The sequence below is a fragment of the Plecotus auritus genome (assembly GCF_963455305.1).
Source record: "Plecotus auritus genome assembly, chromosome: 3".
Lineage (NCBI taxonomy): Eukaryota > Metazoa > Chordata > Mammalia > Chiroptera > Vespertilionidae > Plecotus > Plecotus auritus.
This window is the reverse complement of record NC_137772.1, coordinates 45,645,759-45,668,896: the sequence shown is the minus strand read 5'-3', so window position 1 is coordinate 45,668,896 and position 23,138 is coordinate 45,645,759. Positions and strand designations below refer to the sequence as shown.

General features: G+C 40.9%; 1 protein-coding gene across 1 annotated transcript in view; it reads right to left on the bottom strand.

Annotated features, from left to right (window-relative positions):
- Positions 1–23,138, bottom strand: part of UGGT2 (UDP-glucose glycoprotein glucosyltransferase 2) — a 166,037-nt gene that overhangs the window by 83,060 nt on the left and 59,839 nt on the right. Inside the window, exons 13-16 of the mRNA XM_080660862.1 lie at positions 12,378–12,497; positions 11,395–11,480; positions 10,781–10,916; positions 1,204–1,335 (exon numbers count right to left, since the gene is read on the bottom strand). Of these exons, the coding sequence (XP_080516988.1) occupies positions 1,204–1,335; positions 10,781–10,916; positions 11,395–11,480; positions 12,378–12,497 (474 nt within the window). The remainder of the gene's footprint in view (positions 1–1,203; positions 1,336–10,780; positions 10,917–11,394; positions 11,481–12,377; positions 12,498–23,138) is intronic.

Below are 23,138 nucleotides of genomic sequence, written 5' to 3'. Positions count from 1 at the left end.
TGCACGAATTTGTGCATATTGAAAGGAAATTAATTAGAAGAAATATTTTAGAGGCCGGGGAGGGACCATGGGAGGGTTCCAGGGCATGTCCGGCCCATCTCGCCCAGTCCCAATTGGGGCCAATTGGGGCCATCTCGCCCAGTCCCGATTGGGGATGATCGGGACCATGGGAGGTTGGCTGGCCAGGGAAGGACTGTGGAGAGGGCTCCAGGGTGTGTCCATCCTGTCTTGCCCACTCCCGATCGGCTGGACCCCAGCAGCAAGCTAGTCTAATGGTCGGAGCATCTACCCCCTGGTGGTCAGTGTGCATCATAGTGACTGGTTGAACGAATGGTCTGACACTTAGCATATTAGGCTTTTATTATAAAAGATTACACAGGAGTGTAAGGTATTATTTTAGCATATAATTGAGCAACTTAATCTGATTTCAAGGGTTTAAAAACACTTCCCTGAAGTTTTTCCCATAAGTGTTACTTTTCCCCTCATGTAATATTAAAGCCAAGAGCTAATATGAGCTGGAGAAGAAGGAGGGAGTTATCTGCAAACATGGAGAAAACACGTATGTGAAATCCCTCTGATGAGGAGGTGACCCATTCTTGATATAATAAACTTGAAATAATGCCAGCGTGGTTGAAACAGAAAAAGCAAGAAAAGAGAGTAGGAAATGAGACTGAAGAATTATAAGGGGCCAAATTTGGCAGGACCTCTACAATGCTAGTGATTCTGTACTTTACCATTACTATTGAGGAATTTTACATATAAGAGTGTCAAAATCAGATCTTTTTTTTTAAGAAACACTTATAAAATACAAAAACCCATTGCGAAATGTTGAGAACCACATGAGCATTAGAAATACAACCCCAATGATGCTTTTCTGAAGTCTGATTCTTATCCTAATGTTTATCTAAAAAGCCAGCTTTATTTCTTCCTAAGAAAGCACAAACTATATCCTTTAAAATTCTATGCTTAAGTTTCCTCCCCTGTAAATCCTGAGAACTATCCTTTTTTTGGTACTTTTCAAAAAGTCAACTGTGGAAATGTAAATACTGTACACAACATGTGTCATTCAAAGGTCTAAAATTTCCCTTCTTTTAGAGGGACTAAAATCCAAATCGTGAGTTATTTATATTAAGATAATTTATTCATAAGATTATAGTAAAAGGGTCTTGGACCATATTTTTGAAAACTTAAAAACCAAATTACCTTTCTTTTATTATCATATCTAGAATCAATTCCCAAAATATCCAAAATATTAGCATGAGGAAATTTATCTTGGAGAACACTCTTCACATTATCCACTGTGAGTATATTTTGATTCTTCACTTTTTGGTACATCTGTGGAAATAAAGATATTATAATTAATTTTCATCTTACAGCAGTTATTTTATTTCCCTTAGCATGCATATACATTTCTACATTAAATATATTTTACATTTTGTAAGTTCTAAATATACTATATATATATATGAATACACACCTATGCATACAGGTAAATTAATCATTCTAACCATACGATATATCATCTTGAAATATAAACGGTTTTGTGGAATTCTATAGCTTTCACAAATAACATAACAAATTTGTTATATTCCATCTTGACCACTGATTATTAATAAAATGGTTACCTTATTTAAAAAGATAAGTAAAAAATTTTAAATGACTAGTTTCAGAATTCTTTCTTTTCATTTCTAATTGCTCTTCAGTAAATACTATGACTAGATTTTCTCTGCACTTCCATTCTCCCCACAGTCTCAAACATCTAAATGCACTTGTGTAATGTAAACTGTTACTCCTTTATTATTATTTTTTTGTTTCATTTCTCCCTTCATTATGGATCCTCTACTATGACCAGACACTGTTCTAGGCATGGGGCAAAGGACAGTTTTGCATTGAGAGAGATGTCATCTTTGAGCAGATGACTTAGCCAAGACATACTAGTAAATATGAACAGTGAGCTAACAAGACATTCTGGGAATACACAATACTATATACAGATGATGTATTACAGAATTGCACTTGAAACCTATATAATTTTATTAACCAGAGTTACCACAATAAATTCAATAATTTTTTTTTCAAAAAGACATTCTGGGGAAAGAAACTTCCAAGCAGAAGGAACTAGTAAGTACAAATACTATTAGGTAGCATTTTGATAGATCAATTAAGAACATTCTTTTTAGTCCCAACTCAAATAAATAATGCCAGAGACAATCTCACATTATGGCTGACAGAATCCCCATGTTATTCCTCATAATGAAGAATTAGAATTCTTATTTGTTTTCCTTTTATCACTGTAAACTTTGTAACCTATTCCTTTAGGAAGCACAGGTCTGTAATTAGATCACAGTTTAGTTGTCTGGGTATCTCAATTTATGGGTATTTTCTCCTCATATCAAAGCAGAACATACTATGATTCTAATAACTAACAAAAAAAGGTGAAAAGTTCAGGCTTCAGAGTAAAACATAAATAGGAATTAAAAAATAAAATTTTTGAATGAAGCAAAAATTACATATGAAAAGTCTTTGAGACTAATCATTTTACTAATCAAATTATGTTAAAATATTAGATATTCCTAAGTATCTAAGGTAGCCAGAATGTCTTGCATAAGCTAGATACATAACAAGTCAATCTTCTTATATATTTTTTAAAAATTCATAACTGTCATATAACTTGGTAAGCAAAATAAAAGTATATATATAATGAGGCATCTCTATAATAAAGAGCCAGGGTGTAACGACCCATCACGACCGAAGGCTGACCAACCGGAAGTCAACTGGGTTGCCATGGCGACCCAGCCCTGCCTACTGAGGCTGCAGGCCCAGTGACCCAGCAGTGACTGCTGAGGGGGCTTTGAATCAGGCCCAGAAACAGACCTGAAGAGAGAAGCAGGGGCTGATCTGTAGCGTCTGAGGCAGCTTTTGACTAGCACTTGCCTCTCTCTTTCCCTCAGAGCCTGGCCAGCAGTCCTACGTCCATTTCTCTCCATGCCTCCACTGGGGCTGCTGATCAGCCCCAACTTTCTGATCAGGCCCCGTTGATAGGACCAGAGACGCTGACTGGCATAGAAACTGGCCAATCAGAACACCAATCCAGAAGTCAGTCCTGCAGTCAGCACTGGGTTGCCATGGGGACCCAGTGCTGATTACTGAGGCTGCAGGCCCAGTGACCCAGCAATGACTGCTTAGGGGGCTGCAAATCAGGCTCGGAAAGAGACCTGAAGAGAGAAGTAGGGGCTGATCTATAGCGTCTATAGCAGCTTTTGACCAGTACTTGCCTTGCTCTTTCCCTCTGAGCCTGGCCAGCAGCCCTGCATCCATTTCTCTCCAGGCCTCCACTGGGGCTGCTGATCAGCCCTGCCTTTCTGATCAGGCCCTGTTGATAGGCTCAGAGACGCTGACTGGCATAGAAACTGGCCAATCAGAACCAAATCTGGGTCAACTATGAGGAGGCAGTGGCTGCCTAGGAGACAGAGCTTTTGACGCTGACTGGCATAGACACTGACTAATCAGAACTAAATCTGGATCAAATGTGAGGAGCCAATGGCTGCCTAGGAGGTGGAGCTTTTGACACTGACTGGCATAGAAACTGATCAATTAGAACCAAATTGGCCAGCAGAGGAGGGCAGTTGGGGGCAAGATCAGGCCGGCAGGGGAGGGCAGTTAGGGACGAGATCAAGCCGGCAGGGGAGGGCAGTTGGGGGCAACCAGGCTGGCAAGGGGAGGGCAGTTGGGGGCAAGATCAGACCAGCAGGGGAGGGCCACTGGGGGCAAGATCAGGTCAGCAAGGAAGGGCCACTGGGGGCAAGATCAGGTAGGCGGGGGAGGGCAGTTGGGGTTGAGATCAGGCTAGCAGGAGAGGGCAGTTGGGGGCGAGATCAGGCCGGTAAGGGAGGGCAGTTAGGGGTGATCAGGCAGGAAGAGGCAGTTAGGGCGATCAGGCAGGCAGGTGAGCGGTTAGGAGCCAGTGGTCCCAGATCGAGAGAGGGATGTCCAACTGCCAAATTTTGTGCACCGGGCCACTAGTAAATAATAAAATGGACAATCCCCATGAACAGACCACATAAACCAGAAAATGGAACATCATCAGTGCTGGTAAAGTACACCTTCCCTCCCAATCCCATCTTGCTCTGCTCCCCAGATGCAAGCATCCTCTAATTTGTATTCACCATTCTCTTACCTTCTAAGTGCTAGATTTTTATCTGAATGAATTCCCATGCACTATAGTTTTGTTTGCTTTTGAACTTCAAAGTGTATGGCAATATGTTAGCCTTCTATAATGTCATTATGCTTCTAATAAATGTGCTGTTGCATATCATATTCCATTATCTGAACAGACCAAATTTTACCCATCTCTTTTACTAATGATACATATCTGTACTCACACACACACAGACATATATATGTATACAAAAATGTAATGTATATGTATACAAATATATATATATTTTCCTGTTTGTTGCTATTGAAGATGATTCTGCTAAGAATACTTTCCTATGGCACAGATAAGAGAATTTATCGTGTGTATGTGTGTGTGTGTATCCAAAGAGCATGCACATGTAACTTAAAATTTTGAAGTACTAACAGACTGTTTTTCAATGTGGTTGGGCCAATTCATACTCTTCCAGGCAGTGTAACAGTGTAAAGGCAATCCCACAGCTCTACATTCTCAACATAAATTGTCAGCTTTCTTAATTACTGCCAAATTATAAGGTATAAAATAATATCTCAAGGTAGTCTTTATTTTCCTTATTTCTAAAATAATTATCTTGTTTATTTACCATTAATTGTAATAAATATTTACTTACTGCTTTGATTTCAATAAATTTTAATTTATCATTAATGTATCCTCTTGTATTTTAAATAATCTTTTATGTATTTCTTCTCTTGGGTTGTTTTGTCTTTTTCTTTTCCTTTTTTTTTTTTTTGCCTTTTCTATATTTTATTTTTATCTGTCATTAAATTCCCATCCTTATTTAGGTCCTCATTTGATTCATCCTGGACTATTTCACCATCACTTAACTCCAGTTTCTCTTTTTTCCTTTACACTTATTATAGTTTTCTTTTTAAACAAATAATTAAATATAATTCATTTACATGGAGGCATGTTAATCACATGACCCTCTACTCCAAAGTGCTTCTTGTTGAAATCTTGAAACAATGAAGATGCTGGAGAAGCATTTTTTAGTCCCTATTCTTCTTTTCATTCTTACTAGAAGTTGGGGACAACTTCATTTAAACTCAGAATTATGAATAAGCTGTAACTTGATTAAAACAGAGACTTCTTTTTCTTTTGTCAGAAAGTTAGGTAGAGAAGCAGATCTTTGAAAATTCTGTCGCATTTTACTAAATCCATAAAGGTTAAGCTGAAGTAAACTTTTCATACTATCAGTTTTAAATATTCTGAATGGGGCCTTTCTTTCCAAAACTTCTTTCTTTTTTTTTTTTCTTTTTTTTTTTTTTAAATCTATTTTATTGATTTTTTTACAGAGAGGAAGGGAGAGGGATAGAGAGTTAGAAACATCAATGAGAGAGAAACATCGATCAGCTGCCTCCTGCACACCCCCTACTGGGGATGTGCCTGCAACCACGGTACATGCCCCTGACCGGAATCGAACCTGGGACCCCTGAGTCCGCAGGCTGATGCTCTATCCACTGAGCCAAACTGGTTAGGGCCAAAACTTCTTTCTTAATGAGTTCTTTATTAATCACTATAGAAGGTCCATCCTCATCCCACCAAATAGACTTCAACTGAACACTTTCAAATATTTTCCACAGTTTTCTGGGAAAGGTCATAGATAGAAAATCATTATCTTCATCTGGCTCAGAGGCACAAAATATGTAACATGGTCTTTTTATCAAGGTTATTTCATACAAAGCCTGATAGGTGTTTTCTTCAATCATACTCAACTCCGAGTCCCCAGGGCATGAGTCATCACATAATGTCTATCTAATGGAGGATTCTGAATCATTTCATCCATCTTTAGTAGAAACAATTTAAATTTCTGAAGAAACATGGGCCATCTCAAATAAACTTTTCTTCAGCTGCCTTCCACATCTGCATAATTTTGAACACTGCAGCCTCCAACCTGTCTTGGCAGGCCTATGCAGATAAATTCTTCACACCATCACAATGATCCTCAACCTGAGTTGCTGCGACATCACAAAATAACTGGTTCTCTAGCAATTAAATGTAACATACAGCCAGTGTTTCCTTCTCACTCTATAAATGTTATCCAGTTAGAATAAAATATAGGCCAGTTATTTATGCAGTCACCAAAAAATGAAAACTGCAAAATTGTATTGCTATAAATAAAACATGTATATAATAATCTATTTGGTCCCTGAAATAAAACTGATTTCCTCCATTCTATATACAAACTCTTACTAAATTAGTGCCAATGATATAAGACTGGTAAATGAACAATTAAAAAATGAGTTAAATAGCCCTGGCAGGTGTGGCTCAGTTGGTTGGGCGGGCTCCCTGCAAATAAAGGTTGCCGGTTTGATTCCAGGTGAGGGCATATGCTCGGGTTGTGGACTTGATCCCCAGGACGGGGGGTGCAGGAAGCAGTGAACAGATGTTTTGCTTTCAGATCAATGTTTCTCTCTCTGTCTCCCGCTTCATTCCTCTCTCTCTTTGGCTCTAATGGAGTGGCTAGAATTGTGTGAGGAGAGTCTGCGGTTGGTGGTTCCTCGGAGACAGCACAGAGAAGACAACTTTCAGTATCCATCTGCTGAGTCATTCCCCCTGTATTTTTTTTTTTATTAGTAGGAAATCTTTATATCATGGGATATAAATCTTTTATTGATTATATATATTACAAATACTTCTTCTGCTTGGAACTTATTTCCCCTTACTTTATGATATCATTTGATAAAACGTTGGTATGCACTTGTAATACAGCTAAATTTATCAATATTTTCCTTCAGACTCATGACTTTTGAAGTGTAATCTAGGAAACTCTGACCTCCCTTGGGTTCCTATTTTTATTCTAAAAGTTTTAATACTTTGTTTTTCACACTAAACTTTTAAGCTGAAATAATACTATCTAATTAAAAGAGTAATATGCAAATTAACCATCACTCTGCTACACCCACAAGCCACACCCATCAGCCAATCAGGAGCGAGTATGCAAATTAACCCAACCAAGATGGCTGCGGCCACGGAGCGAGCAGGAGGCTTGGATTTCTGCAGCAATGGAGGAAGCCAAGCATTCCTCACACCCTGGCGGGCCCAGGCCTCCACTCAAGGCTGCAAAGTTTCAATTATAGAAGATAAATAAATTGCAACAAAAATGGTGGCAGCCACGGAGCTGGAGAGAGCAGGAGGCTGGAGTTGCCCCTGGCGATGGAGGAAGCCAAGCTTTCTGCAGCCCTGGCCTGCCTTGGCCTCCACTCAAGGCTACAAAGTTTCAATTATAGAAGATGAATAAATCCCAGATACCAGGGCCTCCGCTTGGGTTGCCGGGGTGCGTGGCCGGCCTGAAAACCACCATAGGCCCCTCACCCAGGCCACCCCATGCCCCAAGGGAACCCCGACCCTGATCCAGGACACCCTCCAGGGCAAACCAGCTGGCCCCCACCCGTGCACCAGGCCTCTATCCTATCTAATAAAAGAGTAATATGCAGATTGACCATCACTCCAACACACAAGATGGCTGCCCCTATGTGGTCAAAGATCCTGCCCCCATGTGGACACAGGATGGCCACCACAAGATGGCCAGCAGGGGAGGGCAGTTGGGAGGGACCAGGCCTGCAAGGGAGGGTAGTTGGGGGGGACCAGGTCTGCAGAGGAGGGAAGTTGGGGGCGACCGGGACTGCAGGGAAGGGCAGTTGGGGGGACCAGGCCTGCAGGGGAGTGCAGTTAGGGGAAATCAGGCTGGCAGGGGAGCAGTTAGGAATCAATCAGGCTGTCAGGGGAGTTGTTAGGGGGTGATCAGGCTGGCAGGCAGAAAGGTTAGGGGCAATCAGGAAGGCAGGCAGGCGAGCAGTTGGGAGCCAGCAGTTCTGGATTGTGAGGGTCAGGCCTAAATGGGCAGTCGGACATCCCTCGAGGGGTCCCAGATTGGAGAGGGTGAAGGCTGGGCTGAGGGACACCCCCCCACACACACAAATTTCGTGCACCGGGCCTCGAGTTTTTATATAAGGTGTGAGATTTTATGTTTGTATTGTTATAATCAATTGTCTAGACACCAGCAGTTGAAAGTCCACTCCGGCTTACTATAACATTACTTCTGTATTCTTCAGTTTTGGAGGCTCCTTTGGTCTATATATCTTTCCCTTGAACCAATACCACACTCTCTTAATATAACTTTATGGATATTACCTGGTACAGCCAGACACATTTTATTCTTCTTCAAGAGATTTTCAGCAATTCTGGGGCTTTACTCTTCCATATAAGTTACATTTATTTTTCTATTTTATTTTACTTTTTTAGCTTTATTGAAGTATAACTGACAAAATAGTAATATATTTAAAGTGTATAACATGATAATTTGATAAAATCCTATGAAAGGATTCCCACCATCAAATTAATTAAAACAGCCATTTATTTTTTTTGTAAGAACACTTAAATTCTCTTAGTAAATTTCAATTATATAATACAGTACTTTTAACCATAGCCACCATGCTGTACATCAGATCCCCAGAATTTATACCTCTTATAATTGAAAAGTTTGTACCCTTTGACCAACATCTACTCATTTCACTCATCCTTTGGCAACCACTTTTCTACTGTTTGCATGAGTTCAGCTTTTTCAGATTTAACATACAAGTGATATTATTCCGTATTTATCTTTATTTTCTCTGTCTGATATATTTCATTTAGCATAATGTCCTTCAGGTTCTTCCATGTTGTTGCAAATGGCAGGATTTTCATCTTTAGGGCTGAATAATATTCTGTTGTGTGTATTTCCACTTGTCCATTGATGAACACTTAGGTTGTTTCCATACCTTGACAATTGTAAATAATGCTGCAATGAACATGGAAGTACAGTAATCTCCTTGAGATACTGATTTCATTTCCTTTGAATATATACCCAGAAGTGGGATTGCTGAATCATATTGTAATCCTATCTTAATTTCTTAAGGAACCACCAGACTGTTTTCCATAGTGGCTCTATCAAAAATTTAGTGACCATTCATGCATGGGTTCTTGATTTTCTGTTCCATTGATCTATGTGTCTGTTTTTATGCCAGTTCCATACTGTTTTGATTACTATAACTTTGTAATATTAATTAAAATTCAGAAATGTGATGCTTTCAGTTTTGTTTTTCTTTCACAAGATTGCTTTGGCTATTCAGGATCTTTGTGGTTCCATGTGCATTTTAGGATTGTTTTATCTATTTCTGTGAAAAATACTACTGAAATTTTAATAGAGATTACTTAAATCTGTAGATCACTTGGCTAGTATGGACAATTTAACAATATTAATTCTCCAATCCATGAACATAAAATACATTTCCAATTATTAGTCTCTTCTTCAATTTTTTTCATCTATGTTTTATAATTTTCAGTAAAAAGATCTTTCACCTCCTTGGTTAAATTTATTCCTAAGTATTTTATTCTTTTTCAATGCTACTGTAATTGAGATTATATATTTAACTAGAGGCCTGGTGCATGAAATCCGTACACTGGGGGGGGGGTGTCCCTCAGCCCAGATTGAGAGAAGGCACAGGTCAGGCCAAGGGACCCCGCCAATGCACAATCAGGGCTGGGGAGGGACACAGGAGGTTGGCCAGCTGGGGAGGGACCGCAGGAGGGCTCCAGGGCATGTCCGGCCCATCTCACTCAGTCCGGATTGGCTGGACCCCAGCAGTAAGCTAACCTTAGCTTACTAAGACAGTCGGAGCGTCTACCTCCTGGTGGTCAGTGCACGTCATAGCGACTGGTCGACCGGTCGAGTGTCTGCACCCTAGTGGTCAGTGCACGTCATAGGGAGTGGTTGACTGGCCTTAGCATATCATTAGCATATTACACTTTGATTGGTTGAATGGAAGACCAGATGACCACTTAGCATATTAGGCTTTTATTATATAGGGTAGAAAATTTACAGTGCTTTGGTAATTTTCTTGTCAGTCTGAAGAATAAGCACACCTTGTTTATAATAAAGGTTGATAAGCTAAAGACCAATGAATTTAAAAATGAATACAAGTTATTTTTTAAAGTTATAACCTAACTTTCTTAATAATCATTTAAAAGTACCTTTATATTTTTTCATGATGAATTATAATAGTTTCAAAACCTCAATTATGAAATAATTCTCCTGTCTCGTATGCTTCCTTAATTAAGTTCTTACCAGTTTCTGACTTTTCTTATATAATATCTGTCAGACTCAGTATCAATCTTACCATTTCCACACTAATTTACTATTATAAAGTGATCTCCTTCTCCTTTGAAATTCCCTAGAAAGTATCTATATACTTTGTAATTTAGAATATTTTACTCTGCAATAATTTTTTTCTATTCATGGTTTTACTCAGGATCTATTAAAGAATTCTTCCCTGACTAATCATGTTCTTTAAACTTAATATATACAATTTAAATCCCTTTATTGGCTAAGTAAGTTCATATATTTTGGTAGAGCCTCAGTTGCATAATTTTTAATTTGGGGACAATATTATGCACCTCAGTTGGGAGTGGCAAGAATCAAATCCATCGTATGTATTAATCCTCACAATAGTTTTCTATACACTTTGAAATATTAATATAATAATAATTATAGTAATACAAGAAACACACTATAAATTCCAAATAAATTATGTTAGTACATAAACTTACATGTGTTACGGAAATAAATGCTTGTGATACATCATGTTCTTTTGCAATATAGTTGAAAGCCCGCCAAAGAGCAACTCCAGCATCATTTGTTCCATCAACTTCATCATCTGTATTAATAATGAACACAAAACCAATTCTGGAAAAAAAGATGAATAAGGAATGTCACAACTATCCCTTTAAACCACAATAAACTATGATTTTAAAACATCATTAGACTATAACATCCAATTGGAGAGAATGTGTTAATAAATGGGGACAAAGGGAAATATTATTTGAAAAGGTTTGATTTGTAATGCCTATTCACCAAAATCTTCATATTTGATGGATTCTTCCAAAATATATACTCTCTGGTGATGGCATTATCAAATGCCTGTTTTTCTGGTGTACTCTTAAAACCACAGAGAAATGGGTCCATCTTTAAGTTTCCAAAATGAGCGGCTTTGATTAACAGAGTCTATCATAAAGGTATATGATACTTCATAACACACAGCTATATTGTGTCAGGCACTAGAGATAAACCGTTGCTTTGAATCACACATTAATACTCTATATAATACAAAATGAAAATCACTGGATTTCTATCATTTGACAGTTTGTTATTAATTGAAAATTACCTAAGAGGAATTTTATGATAATATAAAAGTTCAGCAAGTTTGATAAAATCCAAGGTATATTCTTGAGCAGGATCAATAAACAGAACCTAAAAGAAAGTGGACAGTCTATCATCATTATTTTGTTTAAACACTTTTAAGATTTTCATAAAATTAAAGTTTAATCTAATTTCAGCAGTTAAAAGCATACAATTTCAAGGTTTTTAAAAAGAAATTTCTAGCAACTCTAAAGAATTCTGAAATGTGGATATAAGAATTTCAATTTATGAAGGATTTTTAATAATACAATAATAAATGGAATTTAATAACACATTATTCATTCTCTTTTTGAAACACAGAATAAAGTAAATATTTTTTATAAGAAGTGAAATATCTTATTTTAAATGTTCACTGGATTTTCTGTGATAAATTTTTAGAAAAGGAAATAGTAATTGAATTTTGACCAAAAAAACCCCCAAAAGCATTAATATAACTGATTGCTCCAGGTTGAAGTAGGAAATAAGATATTCACTTCCTATGTTAAAAGCAAAACATAACAAAACCCTGGCTGTTTCTCCATAACTTAAAGTTCATAAGATTGTTTATGTTGTAAAGTGAATTTATATGCTAAGATGATAACATGCTAATCGTGTATTTTTCCCTGAAATGTATGAAATTTTAATCATTAGTTATAAGAATGATTAGTTATTTAACATTATAATATAGAAGAAAAGTTCTATCATAAATTCCTTTCAGGAAATGTAAAAATTGACCATTAACTTAATATTGGTATCATTAAAGTACAGGAACGCTAAGTAACAAGAGGCAGATTATGTGACATTGCTAGCTTCTGATACCTACTCAGCCATGCCACTCAAACTTGTTGCATCAAGCAAATATTTCCTTCCTTATTACTCAGATGCCTATTTATCAAGAGCAGGAAAATCCAAAAAGAATGCGATATCTTTATAAAAAATGTATATATTATGTCAAAATATGAAACTCACCAAATTATGAAAATTACGCCTTATGGAAGGTATTTTTCCAGGGAATACTGATTTCAGAAGTTCCTGGCAACTTGCAGGCCATGTAACATACAAATTATCATTTTCTAAGTCATTAATCCACTAGAAAAGAATATAGAAATCTGTTAGTTATATTAAGATAATACTTAAGTCATTTTCAAAGGCAGATTTCACTTATCAGAAGGACATGAAAATATATGCATACTTTTCTATATTAGACTGATTAAATACATAGGAAGTCAAATATTTTTAAATCAATGAACATATAATAAGAACAATTTTATATTACTACTAGAGGCCCAGTGCATGAAATTCGTGCATTAGTGGGGGGGATCCCTCAGCCTGGCCTGCACCCTCTCCAATCTGGGACCCCTCGGGGGATGTCCGACTGCCAGTTTAGGCCCGATCCTGCAGGGCAGTCGGATATCCCTCTTGCAATCCGGGACCGCTGGCTCCTAACCACTCACCTGCCTGCCTGCCTGATCGCCCCTAACCACCTCTGCCTGCCGACCTGATCGCCCCTAACCGCTCTCTCCTGCCACCATGGCTTTGTCCAGAAGAATGTCTGGAAGGTAATTTGGCTGTCCAGTCTAATTAGTATATTATGCTTTTATTAGTATAGATGGCCATTTACCCAAAGCCTTATAGCCAAAACACTGACTCCTTTTACTAGAATGTTTGTTTTTTATATTAAAAAATAAAATTATATAAAAATTACTCTCTGGAAACTAAGAGAGGTAAATATTTATCTTAATTATCAGTATAGTAGGCAATGAGGTCCTCTACTTCCCTTCTCAAATTTAAAGGCTTGGACATAAGAAAAATAAAATGCCTTTGAAAAGTTATAGAACATATACTAATTAAATTACATAGAAAAAAATAATACAAAATCAAAACAAAGTGTAGGAGATGAGCAACACAGGCAAAAGGTCTAGTATACATGTAGCTAAAAGTCCTAGAGAAAGGAAAGAATGGCACAAAGCAATAGCCACATATATAAAAGCCTAAGCGACCATCCCGACTATTCGCCTGGTAGCTATGATGTGCAATGACCACCAGGAGGCAGACGCTCCAACCAGTAGAGGAGGGAGCCCAATTCCTCAAGGAATCGGCCATGGGTTAGGTTGCTGCTGGGGCAATGACGGCCCCAAATCTGCTTCACCCACACCCCGGACCCAGAGAGGAGGGAGCCTGATTCCGGCGTGCATCACCTGAAAACCGCCCTCTCGCAATCTCGGACCCCTTGGGGGATATTAGAGAGCCGGTTTCGGCCCGATCCCCGCAGGCCAGGCTGAGGGACTCCACCGGTGCATGAATCTGTGCACCGGGCTTCTAGTTTAAAATAAAATGAAGAGGTTTTGCAGTCATAAAGACGTGAGTTTTTGGAGGGCTTAACAAAGAGGCTGTGCTTTTAGAGAGAAGACAGAACTAAGATATACACACAAAGAGGGATGAGAAAAGCTGACTTTCAGAGAAGAGGACAGGAAAGTGAAGAGGGAGTTAATTTAATGTCTATATGACACTGAAGAAGGGATAAAAGTGGACAGCTAGGAAAATTTCTATTTTAGTGGTTAATAAGTATGATGGGGATGTGCAATCAGTTCATTGCCACTATAATTTGTCCTGGTGGTACTGAGATAAAAGGAAGAATTTTGGTCTCTGTGGATAAGTCAGTAGTTAGAGTGTCTTATTTTTTCTGATGTAATTCTTGCTAAGATGTGAAGGTAATGGGAACAGGTCTAAAGATCGTCACAACTTGGTAGGAATCCCCTATGAATTGGAAATCATAGACTCACTCAGCAGTGTCTAGTTTAGTTTATTGTTCTATGGGAATCCTAGGCCAGAGAAGGAAAAGGCACCATGTAGAGGGTGTAAATATCTGGACCCCTACTTAGTTTAAGCGAGAAACTGGCCTTATGCTTTATGTATCAGTCTCACTAAACCTGATAATGACTGTGGGTAGAGTCACTGCTAATGTGGATCAAAATAGCTGGAGGTATTTGCAAGGTTGGAGTCGCTCCAGGATATAGGTGGACACAGTGAGCAAGAAGGGAGTTTATTAGAGGGAATGGGGATGCAGCCATAACTGGGGATGGTTAGGACTTGGTTTCCACTGTCCTTGGGGTTGAATTTTATGCGCAAAAACAGCAAGGGGAGAAGGCTAGGGGATGTAAGTGTTCTAGTCTGATTAGATGGAATTTGTTGTCTTTCAGATGGATTCGTGCTGGCTGTTGAGGCTGTGGTCATCATTAGCGTGCTGTCTTGCTCTTGGTACGGCTGGCTCCTGTTGTGCTGGATAGGGTGACCGTTGGCTGTTCCATGAAATGAGGTTGGGGCCACTTTTTTGTTCAGGACTTTCTAGTGCACCTGAGCCAAAGTCCTCTGTAGGCCTGTCATTATTTATTTAAAATGCACATTCCTTGGTTCCACCTCAGACCTGCTAAATCAGAAACTCAGAAGAGGCCCTGATTTAAAACAAGTGCCCTAGGTCCGTGGTCGGCAAACTGCAGCTTGCGAGCCACATGCGGCTCTTTGGCCCCTTGAGTGTGGCTCTTCCACAAAATACCACGGCCTGGGCGAGTCTATTTTGAAGAAGTTTAAAAAATTTGGCTCTCAAAAGAAATTTCAATCATTGTACTGTTGATATTTGGCTCTGCTGACTAATGAGTTTGCCGACCACTGCCCTAGGTGATTCTCATCTCAAGTATTAAAGTTAGAAAACTACAGCAATGGACTAATTTAAAGCATGAGTGTTAGGTAGATAAATTGAGGTGATATCCTGATCCATTCTGGAGAACTACTGCAACAATACTGGAAATCACTTGGAATAGGCCCAGAGCAACATAACTGGAAGAGTGGCCTCACAAAGTTGCATGCAGAACAGGCATTGATATTTAATGACCTACCTCCATTAGTTTTGTTATAATTCTTACCTTTATATCTACTGGGCTACCAGGATATTGAATGAAAGATATTATCATTCATAGATTAGAACCTATAAGAATCTCTTTGATTCTTAAGGAGCTAATATAGGTAAACAGATAAACTCAAGATAGGTCACAGTGCTATAGGACAACTCTCTGAGAGAAGCAAAGACCTTAAAATATTTATAATTCAAATCTTATTGGGTTTCTTTAGGGAATGACAACAGCTAAAATGGCTAAAATATTCCAAAACTTCACCCTTATATAAAAACAATGAAATACTGGAAAATCTGTGGGAATCAACATATTAAGAACTATGGAAACTAATCAGAAGCTTTCAGCAACCTTGTGAATGCTTATTCAAGAAAGATGGTTGAATCTCACTAAGAACAGTGAGATTTGTGGTGTTATAACTTACCCTACCTAGTTCCATCTCCTTTTCCCAAGCCTTGAAAACGACAGCTCACATCCCAGTACCAATATTTGAGGGAGTAGAACACACCTCATTCTGAAAGCACTGTAATTTTTTGTTTGAACTGTCTGATAATCTGCTGGAAAGCCTGGTCTTTATCCTGCCTAACATAACTTGTCTAGTGACAAAATTGCTACCCTAACTTGTGGAATTTACAGGCAAAAGTTTTAGTCATTCTTGCTTGAGGTAATAAAAAACATCTGGGACAAACAACAGAGTAATAAAAAACCTAGTAAGGAAAGACTGGGGGATGAGATGTTTTGGGAAATGAGGTTTTGAGAAGTTCTGATATAATCTTGGAAATCTAAAAGACTATGGAATATGCACATGTTCAGGACAGACCTGAGAAGGCCCTAAATTCTCACCTGTAGTTGACTTTGAAGCTCTGTGCTAGTAAGAAGTGAAGGTGGGAGAGGAACCAGGATGGCGGTGTAGGTAAACATGGTACTCACATCCTCCCACAACCACAACAAAATTATAACTAAAATATAGAACCACCATCATTCAGAACTGCCTGAAATCTGGCTAAAATGGAAGTCCTACAACAAGAGAAATAAAAAAGAAAGCATATTACCCTCTTCACTGCTGGTGGGAATGCAGACTGGTGCAGCCACTGTGGAGAACAGTATGGAGTTTCCTCAAAAAACTGAAAATGGAACTCCCATTTGACCCAGTAATCCCACTCCTAGGAATATATCCTAAGAAACTAGAAACACCAATCAGAAAGGATATATGCACCCCTATGTTCATAGCAGCACAATTTACCATAGCTAAGATTTGGAAACAGCCTAAGTGCCCGTCAGCAGATGACTGGATCAGAAAACTATGGTACATCTACACAATGGAATACTATGCTGCCATAAAAAAGAAGAAATTACTACCATTTGTAGGCACCTGGATGGAATTAGAGAACATTATGCTAAGTGAAATAAGCCAGTCAATGAAAGAAAAATACTACATGATCTCACTCATTTGGGGATAATGAAAAACATTATAAACTGATGAACAAAAAGATAGATACAGAGGCAGTAAAGCATCCAACAGACTGTCAAATCACAGCGGGAAGGTTAGGGAGAGGTGGGGGAAATAAGAGATCAACTGAAGGACTTATATGCATGCATATAAGAGTAACCAACGGATGCAAAACATTGGGGGGTGAGGGCATGTATGGGAGTGGGGTGGGGGGGCAATGGTAAGATATGTACACATATAATACCTTAATAAAAAAATTTTTTTAAAACATGCAATACCTGACTACTTAGTCAGGGGGCACTGACCTTTTTTTCCCTTTAAATTGTCAGATAAAAAAATGACAATAGTCAATGCAACAATAGCCATCTAGGGTGAATGACTTGTCTTGAACCATACATTTATCCTATCTAATAAAAGAGTAATATGCAAATTGACCATCACTCCGCTACATCCACAAGCCACCCCACAAGCCACGACCACCAGCCAATCAGGAGCGAATATGCAAATAAACAAAACCAAGATGGCTACGGCCACAGAGAGCAGGAGAGAGGCTTGGGTTTCCCCGGCAATGGAGGAAGCCAAGCTTTCCGCCTGCCCTTGCCGGCCTAGGCCTCCACTCAGGCTACAAAGTTTCAATGATAGAAGATACATAAATCCAAACAGAAATAGCGGCAGCCACAGAGCTGGAAAGAGCAGGAGGCTAGGGTTGCCCCAGCGATGGAGGAAGCCAAGCTTTCCACACACCCTGGTTGGCCCAGGCCTCCGCTTAAGGCTACAAAATTTCAATTATAGAAGATAAATAAACCCCAGATACCAGGGCCTCCGCTTGGGTCGGCAGGGAGCATGGCCGGCCTGCAAACCACCACAGGCCCCTCGCCCAGGCCGTCCCACGCCCCAAGGAAACCCCCACCCTGATCCAGAACACCCTCCATGGAAAACCAGCTGGCCCCCACCCGTGCACCAGGCCTCTATCCTATTTAATAAAAGAGTAATATGCAGATTGTCCATCACTCCAACACACAAGATGGCTGCCCTCATGTGGTCAAAGATCCTGCCCCCATGTGGACACAAGATGGCCACCACAAGATGTCCAGCAAGGGAGAGCAGTTGGGAGGGACCAAGCCTGCAAGGGAGGGCAGTTGGGGGCAATCAGGCCAGCAGGGGAGGGCAGTTGGGAGGGACCAGGCCTGCAGGAGAGGGCAGTTAGGGGTGACCAAGCTGGCAGAGGGAAGTTGGGGGCAACCAGGCCTGCAGGGAAAGGCCGTTGGGAGGGATCCAGGCCTGCAGGGGAGAGCAGTTGAAGGGGACCAGGCCTGCAGGGGAGAGTAGTTGGGGGGGACCAGGCCTGCAGGGGAGGGCAGTTGGGGGGGACCAAGCCTGCAGGGGAGGGCAGTTAGGGAAAACAGGCTGACAGGGGAGCAGTTAGGCATCAATCAGGCTGGCAGGGGGGTAGTTAGGGGGTAATCAGGCTTGCAGGCAGAAGCGGTTAGGGGCAATCAGGAAGGCAGGCAGGCGCGCAGTTGGGAGCCAGCAGTCCTGGATTGTGAGAGGGATGTCCAACTGCCCATTTAGGCCCAATTGGATCGGGCCTAAACGGGCAGTTGGATATCCCTCAAGGGGTCCCAGATTGGAGAGGGTGCAGGCTGGGCTGAGGGACACCCCTCCCGTGCATGAATTTCGTGCACCGGGCCTCTAGTAGTTCACATAATAGAATTGCATCTTATTGGTCACGTCGCATGATAAGGTTGTGTCTGATTGGTTAATTCTTGGTACTAGAAATTCTTATATACAAGTAGAGGCACCTTTTTTAAAGTTACTTTGGAGCAAAAAGGGTAGGTAATTACTATTATTATTTTTTTGTAAATCAATCAAAATTATAGCAATTATTTTTGGTCAGATCAGCAAAAATATATTTTTGGTGCCACAAAATTTTAGTAATCAGTTTATGTGGGTAATGACATGAAAAAGGTTGAAAATGCTGCTATAATCCTATATAATAAAGAGCTAATATGCTAGACTGAACAGCAGAATGACCATCCAGACGACCTTCCACACGACCTTCTGGATGAAGCAGGGTTGTGAGGGATGAGGCAGCTGGGGCTGTGATGGCCAAGCCCCTTGCATGAATTTCGTGCATCGGGCCTCTAGTCCTTATATAATAAAAGGCAAGGGTCCCAGGATTGCCAAGACAATCTTGAAAAAGAAGAAGAAAGTTGGAGGACTCATATTCCCAATTTTGAAACTTACTACAAAGCTATAAGAATCAAACAGTGTGCAGGCATACATATAAGAGACTGATAATAAAATCAAACTGAGAGTCCGTAAGTACACATATCTATGGTCAAATGATTTATGAGATCATTATGGGACTTGGGGAAACTTGCATAACACTCTGGGACTCATTGTGGATAACAAGTTACATTCATATATATATACTGGAGGCCCAGTGCACTCAGGAGCGGGGGAGGGGGGGGGGGGAGGGGGAATATCCCTCAGCCCGGCCTGCCTGCTCCCTCTCGGCGGTCTAGGACCCCTCAGGGGATGTCCGCCCTGGGATCGGGCACAAGCCAGCAGTCAGACATCCCTCTCACAGTCCGAGGCTCTTGCAGTCTGGGACCCCTTGCTCCTTACTGCCCGCCTGCAGCAGAGGTGGGTGTGGCTCCTGCCACCACGCTGTGTTTGCCAGCCATGAGTCTGGCTACTGGCTGAGTGGCACTCCCCCTATGGGAGTGCACTGACCACCAGGGGGCAGCTCCCGCATTGAGTGTCTGCCCCCTGGTGGTCAGTGCGTGTCATAGCGATGGGTCGTTCTGCCATTCGATTCTTTATTAGGGTTTTAATATATAGGATTATATATATACTAGTGGCCCGATGCACGAATGAAGATTCGTTCAAGAATGGGCCTTTGTTCCCCTGGCTGCCAGCACCGCCTTCACTTTGGCTGGAGCAGCCTTTCCGCTCCCGCCCAGAGCCACCCTTCCGCTCTGGCCCAAAGCCGCCATTTTGCCTTTGCATGCTACCCAGAGGCCCGAGTGGCTGTGGTGGTGCGGAACGCCCCATCCCCAGCCGCTGGGCGCCTGCGTATGCAAATTAACCCAGTATCTTTGTTGGGTTAATTTGCATACTCACCCGATTGGATGGTGGGCATCACGAAGGTACAGTCAATTAGCATGTTGCTCTTTTATATATATACTAGAGGCTCGGTGCACAAAATTTGTGCATGGGAGGTGTCCCTCAGCCCAGCCTGCATCTTCTCCAATCTGGGACCCCTTGAGGGATGTCCAACTGCCCGTTTAGGCCCGATCCGATTGGGCCTAAACGGGCAGTTGGACATCCCTCTCACAATCCAGGACTGCTGGCTCCCAACTGCTCACCTGCCTGCCTTCCTGATTGCCCCTAACTGCTTCTGTCTGACAGCCTGATCACCCCCTAACCACTCCCCTGCCAGCCTGATTGATGCCTAACTACTCTCCTGCCAGCCTGGTCACCCCTAACTGCCCTCCCCTGCAGGCCTGGTCACCCCTAACTGCACTCCCCTGCAGGCCTGGTCCCCCCCACCAACTGCTCTCCCCTGGAGGCCTGGGTCCCCCCCAAGTGCCCTTCCCTGCAGGCCCAGTCGCCCCCAACTTCCCTCCTCTGCCGGCCTGGTCACCCCTAACTGCCCTCCCCTGCAGTCTTGATCGCCCCCAACTGCCCTCCCTTGCAAACCTGGTCCCTCCCAACTGCCCTCCCTTGCTGGCCATCTTGTAGTGGCCATCTTGTGTCCACATGGGGGCAGCCATATTGTGTTGGAGTGACAGTCAATTTGCATATTATTCTTTATTAGATAGGATAGAGGCCTGGTGCATGGGTGGGGGCCGGATGGTTTGCACTGAAGGGTGTCCCGGATCAGGGTGGGGGTTCCCTTGGAGTATGGGGCGGCCTGGGGCGAGGGGCCTGTGGTGGTTTGCAGGCCGGCCACTCCCCCTGGCGACCCAAGCGGAGGCCCTGGTATCTGAGATTTATTTATCTTCTATACTTGAAACTTTGTAGCCTTGAGCAGAGCCAAGCCTCCTGCTTGCTCCGTGGCTGCAGCCATTTTTGGGGATTTATTTATCTTCTATAATTGAAACTTTGTAGCCTTGAGCAGAGGCCTGGGCCCGCCAGGGTAGGCGGAAAGCTTGGCTTCCTCCATTGCCAAGGAAACCCAAGCCTCCTGCTCTCTCGTGGCTGCAGCCATCTTGTTTGGTTTAATTTGCATACTCGCTCCTGATTGGCTGGTGGGCATGGCTTGTAGGTGTAGTTGAGGTACTGTCAATTTGCATATTATTCTTTTATTAGATAGGATAATTGATAATTGATTTTAGAGAGAGAAAAAGGGAGGGAGGAGGGAGGAGGGAGGAGGGAAGGGAGAGGGAAGGAGATCAGCTGCCTCCTGCATGCACTCTGACCAAAACTGAATCTGCAACCTGGGCATGTGCCCTTATCGGAATTGAACTGGTGACCTTTTGGTGCACAGGAAGACATTCAACCAACTTAGCCACACCAGCCAGGGCATAAGTTACATTCTTACATTCTTAACCTGGTTAAAGAACTCATATCATCTGCCTGTGTCTACTGGTGCTTTTTAAAAAAATGATGTCACTATCATCTTGGTGACAGCAAATAAAATTCCAAATTGTTCTGATATAACGACAAATGGCCAGGGTGACTTGGGAACATTAAAGAGGACATGAAAAAAGGATAAGAACCCCAGGAATATGACTACATCATCAACATAATAGGATAGAAAATAGTTGCTGCTGTAGGTAGGGATAGTTTTGGTAGAATATTAACAAAGTCCCCTTTACTTTGAGTGGTCTGGCGCAGTGGACTAAAAAGGAATTACAATCCAACAGAGCCAAACATTCAATCATATGGTGGTTTTTGTTGACTCTTGACAAAATGCTAGTGATACCTGAAGTATTATATCAAGGGTGGAAACAAACAGCTAAACTAGATAAAATTCAAATTGCGGCTCCTGATGTTTTGGACAGAGAAACCTGGAATGGTAAACCAGGGATGGAAGAATACCCTATGACCTCTTGAGTTCTTACTCACTGTCATATAGCAACTTTAAAGAAAGAAACTGCCAAAGTTTGTTTTGAGGAAGGTGTTTACAGAGGTCTGAAGTGATGTAACTGAGTTACTCAACTTTCTCTGTGAAGCTAAAAAGCAGGGATACAGATGCAGGGGGGAAAAGAATTAAAAGCTATGTATTGCTTTCATTCATGAATAACTGTTTTGACCTTAAGATATTCAACAAATTTTCTGAGTGCTTCCAATGTGACAGGATCTGATGTTTGTGTTGGGTTTTATGGGGCTTACATTCCACTGGAAGATTATAAATAAACAAATAAATGTATACTATATTGGGTGGTAGCAAATGCTATGAAGCAAAAATAAAGCTTATGTGGGTTGACTTTGCTGCTTTCACAGACCAAGTTGAAAAGAGTGCTGAGACCGCAGAGCTCTGCATTTTGTGCCAGTTATTTTTTTTAAAGGTATCTAAAGAATGAAGTCTCAGAAATAATTTTTTACTCAAAGTGAAAAATAAAAGCATTTGAGACATAAAACTTCCCTTAACAATATGTAAAAAAAGATATTTAAAAAATTAAACTATTATTCAGCCTTAAAAGAGAATGAAATTCTGACATGGATAAACCTTGAAAACATTATGCAAAGTGAAATTAGCCAGGCATAAATAGACAAATAATGTATAATTCCACTTACAAAGTACTTAGGCTAGCCAAATTCATACAGACAAAAAGTAGAACAGAGGTTACCAGAGAAGGAAAGAGACTGTTTAATGAGTATAGTTTCTGTTTGGAGTGATGAAAAAGTTCTGGAAATAGGTAATGGTGACTGTTGTACAATACTGTGACTACTTAATGACACTGAATGTCAAACCTAAAATCATTAAAAGAGCCTATGTTATGGTTTCTGTATTTTACTTCAGTAAAATATTACCCAAAGATATGACTATATCTTTGTTATGTTATAATACTTTCAGATAGCTCCTAGAAAAGAATGCCTCCTGAAGGTATCGAGTGTTGGGCAAGTAGGAGACTTTGTAGCAGTATAGAAAATTTTATCCAAGGGAAATGTGACTCTGCAGAGAGCAGAGGTAATGGGAACAGCAGCAAGGCTGCTCCTCCCCAAGAGGAGTGACTGGCCTCTACTGCCACCGCCTGAGGACCAGGATGTTATTTTATAAATGGAGCTGCAAAGTTCCTTTATTGATCTATTTCTTTATGTCCAGAATAGCCTTGAAAATTTCTACCCTCATTTTCTCAGTGTGATTCACACTCACAGCATTGTTCTAAAAATGTTAAAAAGCATAAATGCTTAAAATAA